Source organism: Sinocyclocheilus grahami, unplaced genomic scaffold (genome assembly GCF_001515645.1).
Source record: "Sinocyclocheilus grahami isolate Dianchi unplaced genomic scaffold, SAMN03320097.WGS_v1.1 scaffold13.1, whole genome shotgun sequence".
NCBI lineage: Eukaryota > Metazoa > Chordata > Actinopteri > Cypriniformes > Cyprinidae > Sinocyclocheilus > Sinocyclocheilus grahami.
The window spans coordinates 1,463,796-1,469,132 of record NW_015505192.1 but is presented as its reverse complement, the minus strand read 5'-3'; the positions used below and the strand labels follow the sequence as shown (position 1 = coordinate 1,469,132).

Below are 5,337 nucleotides of genomic sequence, written 5' to 3'. Positions count from 1 at the left end.
GGACGCTTCTTCGTCGAATCCGCCGGCCGCGCCGTTCTCAAGCCCACCCGCCTCTGCTCACTCTAGCCGGCCTCCGCTCACTCTAGGCCACGGTATGTGACGCCGTTTCGTTGTGAAAGCGAAACTACTAAGTTTGGCCTTCCAAAAGAGGACACGACTAGAAATCAGTGGTTAAGTTGTATTTACAACACTGTTCCAGAACAGTTCAACCCAAATATTCAGATGTGTGCAGCACATTTTATGGAGGACTGTTTGCTGATCCTGGTAGAGTAGACTACACTTCTGACTCGTAAGTACGTTTTTTATATTTAAAGAATTTGCTACTGACGATTCAAACTTGAGTTTTGAGCAGTGTAGAGTAGCGCTTGTTGTTTGTCATTTCTCCGATCACAAATGCAGACATGTTTTTATGTTTACGCGGCGCGATGCAGCGCAACGCGTAAAAATACAGTATAAGTCATTATAATCAGTAATTATGTCCCCACTGGATGCAACAAATGCCTCATTTATAATGGGTTTTAATGTTTTTGTCTCGTCGCTCCGGCCAGACAAGGCATCACAATATGGCAAGTGGCGTAACATTTCCGTCACACGCTTGAGGTATTCGGCCAATCACAATGCACTGGATAGCTGGCCAATCAGAGCACACCTCGCTTTTCAGACCGATGAGCTTTATAAAAATCGATGTGTTTCAGAAAGGCGGGGCATAGAGGAGAAACAATAATGTACAGTATGTGGAAAATAATAATGAAAATAATGTTTTTTGAACCTTAAACTGCATAAACATGTTTCATTACACCAAATACACAAAATAATGTTCCATCATATAACCCCTTTAACATCCATGGAATCTTTCCTGTGCACAAAAGTCTTTATAGTGAAAAAGCTTTCTTTAGATTATTAAAATGTTCTTCACACTAAGAAAAAAAAAGTTTTTTAAGAAGGGACCCTAGCAACCAACAAATCAGGCGGCAGCTTTTGCATGAACAAAAAAAACACATTTTCATCAGAATCTGATTTTGACCACTTTCTCTTTCCATCGCAGGACTCGGGACATCCTTGCACAGCAAATGATCCGGACAGCTGCCTCACCCCTGTCTCTCCACAGCACTTCATAGACCTCTTCAAGTTCTGAAATTCAGAATGTTCTTGGACCTCTCGCCTTCCGATCTCCTTTGGAACACCTGCAATCAAAGACCTCTGACACTGATAAAACATTTTCACCTTTTCAACTCCAAACCATGTCCGTCCTTCTCCACTTTTACGTTTCCCAGACAGTCGTTCTGTGATTTAAATGTTCAATCTTCCGACAATGTAACTAATGACTGAATTTTCTGTTGCCTCACCCAAACTTTAAGGGCTTATGGAAAGATGTCATAATATTAGTGTTGCATACAACTGTTCTTTAAGCACAGAAAGATGGGAGATGAACTGCAAAAAGAGTCAGGATTTGTGAAGGATTTTTTGTTAAAAAATGGGAAAAAAAAGAAAACGAACTTGATTTTGGGAAAGATAAACTGAAGTGAAAAGAGATCCTAAGCAGAGATTATATTGTCTTTTCATGTATGTATTTTCATTTCTATACCAATGAAATGCACGTCAGAAGTAGTCTTAGATAATGTTTACGTGAGCTCTCGTGTTGTTTTGTCATGCTGTGCATATATATTTGATGTGTCAACACTAAAGTGTACATTTGTTGCACAAAACTTTTTACGATACATTTTTGTCAAATCTGCCGCGAGGGCAGATGGAAAATCTAATGTAAGCCTTGCTATTTATGAACAAATGTATTTTATATCCTTTCTCTGAACTTTGTAATATTCCTTTACTATTCCAATAATTTAAATGTCATTGAAATGGCTGTGTAGGATGTGTTTGGTACTATCAAGCATTTGCAAGAAACAACGTTACCTAAAATAATTAAAACTTTTGGGGAAAATGTCTTATTGTATTGGTATTGTCTTGACTGAAAAGTGGCACTGAATATATTGCTAGCATGATCAATATAGCAAGTAGTTTGGGATTACAGCAAGGAAAGGATTGCATAGAGTAATTACAGTACATTATGATTGTGAATCAGCAGGCAGTAGTGACTGTAAATCTACACTGATCAGTGGAAGGCGTTTCTACATCAATTCACATTGACTCTTGATCTATAGTGAATTAACCACAGCTGAATAGAAGATTCAAGCATTACATACAAAGCACCGATCTCTCGTCAGGAATGATTATGGCTGCTGAGAGTCTCACTCAGACTAATCGGCGCTGATAAAATGTAGATTTAAAGAGACGGAGTTTACCTACGAAATGGATATTACGTCATCATTTATTCACCGTTATGCCATCCCAAACCAGTTTGATTTTATTCTGTGAAAAAGAGAAGTTTAGCAGAATGACTGACTGACTGACTGTTCATAAAATGACTGGAGAAAGATGAATGGAGACTTGTTGCTGTAAACAACGACTTATTCTTAGGCTGTTTCTCACATAACTTTATCGAAAAATAAAAACACTCATAATAAAGTCATTTGGACAATATTTATGATACTTTATTGTCTATTATCTATTGTATAGACAGACTTGGTCAGGGTAACGCCATATTTTTGGACAGGGGTGAAAACAAGGTTGTGAGGGATAGAAGTACAGTGCATTCGGTTTAAAAACATGCTGGTTGTTAAGCTGACGAAAGGTCTTTCAGTAGACAAAAACTTAATAAAGCAGTTTTGAAAGTTGTGAAAATGATGTGATCTAGGACCTGTATACAGTACGTACCATTGAAAAGATGGCAAGCCTCATTATCATCTGCGTTAAATTTAACATGGCGTCTGACTGAGGTTTATGGTTCTAACCTGACTAGGTCTATGGTTCTTGGGATATTCCGCTAATCTAAATCTTTTGTGCTCCACAGAAGAAAGAAAGAAAAACAAACAGGTTTGGAATGATAGGTGAATAAATGATGACAATATTTTCATTTTTGGATGAACTCGCTCTTTGAGGGTTTAAATGTCATTTAGATTTTAAAAGTAATTTACAAAACGCCATGGTGATTGGTCAGTGATGTCAGACACCAACTATTATGAGTTCAACGAGGAGGCTTCATTCAAAAGTTGGAAGCTCATTTTATATCAAATGGAAAAGTGACAATAAATCGTTGACAGGCATTGGAAGAAGGCACTCTTGGTCTGAGGGTCCTACTCTTCACATCTTTACATCAGTGGGCTGTCCAATTAGAGTTGGCATACAAGGGGGTGTGGCCATCCTTATAGACATTGATATGGAAATCATTTTAACCCCTCCCAGTTACTCTCTGATAGGCCGGCTGGACTTCGGCGACGAACGGCGGCTAATTTATCTCGCGCCCGAGCCGCCCACTGGGCAGGGCCGCCCGTCTGTGATTCAGTCAGACTAGCATAACGAGACGAGTCCTCCTCCGAACCCAAGCCAACCCAGGACGGCAAACCCAGAGAATGCGGCAGAGACAGTGACAGCATGGACGAGTCACTCCTCTTCTTCTCCGACTCATTTTTTTCCTCCTCCGCCCCGTCGTTCAGCTGAGGCGGCTCCCAGCCCTCAATCTTGTCAATCTTCCTCGTAGGTGTGATTTGCTTCATCGTCATGGTGATGCTGTCCCATAGACAGTGCGCTTTGTCTTTACTCTTGTCGTCCTCCCAGTTTTTCTTAGCAGACCTGAGAGAGAATGAAGCAGCATACTTTATTGTAAAGTGAAAATTCACAAATTAAACAAATTAAGTGAATTCCAAGAAATTTCAGCAAATGTAAAATAAAAAACAACAATAAATAACAAATCACTATTATCCTTGTTGATGATAATTATAATAATAATAAATGAATATACACACAACTGTTCAAAAGGGTTGGTGAGATTTTGTAAGTCTCATAAGCTCACCGAGGCTGCATTTATTTGGTTAAAAATATAGTAAAAACAGTAATATTGTGAAATATTATTTTAATTTAAAATAACTGTTTTAATATATTTTTAAATGTAATTTATTCCTGTGATGCAAAGCTGAATTTTCAGCATCATTACTCTAGTCTTCAGTGTCACACGGTCCTTCAGAAATCATTCTAATGTGCTGCTCAAGAAACATTTCTTATTACTATCAATGTTGAAAACAGTTGTGCTGCTTCATAATTTTGTGGAAACTTTTTTTCAGGATTCTTTGATGAATAGAAAGTTCAAAAGCAGCATTTATTTGAAATATACATTTTTTGGAACAATTATAATTGAACTGTCACTTTTGATCAATTTTATGCAACCTTGCTGAATTAAAGTATTAATTTCTTTCATAAACTTAGTGACTTCAAACGTTAAAAATAAATAAAATAAATAATTACACACACACACACAACCTTAATATTTACTTATATGAAAGGGTACAAGGATCAACAGTGAATTTATTATGCTGTATGCACAGTATGATGTTTGGTTATGTGTCATAATGGCACAAGGCAGCTACATATGCTTCAGCAGGAAGGACAGAGGCCGGGCCACAGGGTGCGGTTTCCATTTCAGACACTTACTTGATGGTTGAGTTTAACGTTAGACTATATTTATGTCCAAAAACATATGTGAGATTTTTCATTGCTATGTAATGATATATTTATCTCTATTTTTATTGCATACAGTATCGATATCTTCATTTCTAGGCACTCAAAGGTGCCGTTTGTACATCTCTGGTGTTAAAATACTTTTTCCTAATCCAACTTAAATATGCAGAGACAACTATAAGCAAGCCACTAGTTCCTTTCCCCCACAGACTGACTATAAACACCGCGGCTCTGTGCTGCTTTTACAACATGGCTTTGTTGGTTTCAGAAGCCCAACATGTCAATTTCTGGCTCAACTAATGGTGTGAGTTTGAGGCAGACCAAAAGATTTGGAAAATGTGGTTTTGAATTTTCCCATCAAACTCATCCAATGCAGAGACGTCTGTGAAGAAGCACATAAGCTAGAAACCATTGTGTTCTATTTTAAACATTTTTTGTGTGTGTGTGTGTGTGTGTGTGTGTGTGTGTGTGCGCGCGTGTGAACAAACATCCGATAATCATCTCAAAAACATCGGATTGACGTACATTCTATCTCTTAAACATCATAAAAACATCTACAGGGAATGTTTAAGCTACTAAAAATGACTAGAAGTAATTAATTTTTTTTATTAATTAATGTCTATATTTTCATTTGGAAGGTGTAATGAAAAAACCTCCCACAAATAATAATAGTAATACAAAAAAATGCATCAATACATGGTTATGTAATATATACAGTGGGTACGGAAAGTATTCAGACCCCCTTAAATTTTTCACTCTGTGTTATAT

At 37.5% G+C, this 5,337-nt stretch overlaps 2 protein-coding genes across 4 annotated transcripts in view; one reads left to right on the top strand and one right to left on the bottom strand.

The window, feature by feature from the left end:
* Positions 1-1,190, top strand: part of fbxo25 (F-box protein 25) — a 17,320-nt gene extending 16,130 nt beyond the window's left edge. For all 3 annotated transcript variants that reach the window (XM_016290179.1, XM_016290195.1, XM_016290188.1), the window contains one exon: positions 1,046-1,190. In XM_016290179.1, coding sequence (XP_016145665.1) covers positions 1,046-1,135 — 90 coding nt within the window. In that variant the 3' untranslated portion in view covers positions 1,136-1,190. The remainder of the gene's footprint in view (positions 1-1,045) is intronic.
* Positions 1,163-5,337, bottom strand: part of LOC107598767 (testis development-related protein) — a 15,601-nt gene continuing 11,426 nt past the window's right edge. The window contains exons 4-5 of the mRNA XM_016290204.1: positions 1,400-3,687; positions 1,163-1,173 (exon numbers count right to left, since the gene is read on the bottom strand). Coding sequence (XP_016145690.1) covers positions 3,282-3,687 — 406 coding nt within the window. The 3' untranslated portion in view covers positions 1,163-1,173; positions 1,400-3,281. The remainder of the gene's footprint in view (positions 1,174-1,399; positions 3,688-5,337) is intronic.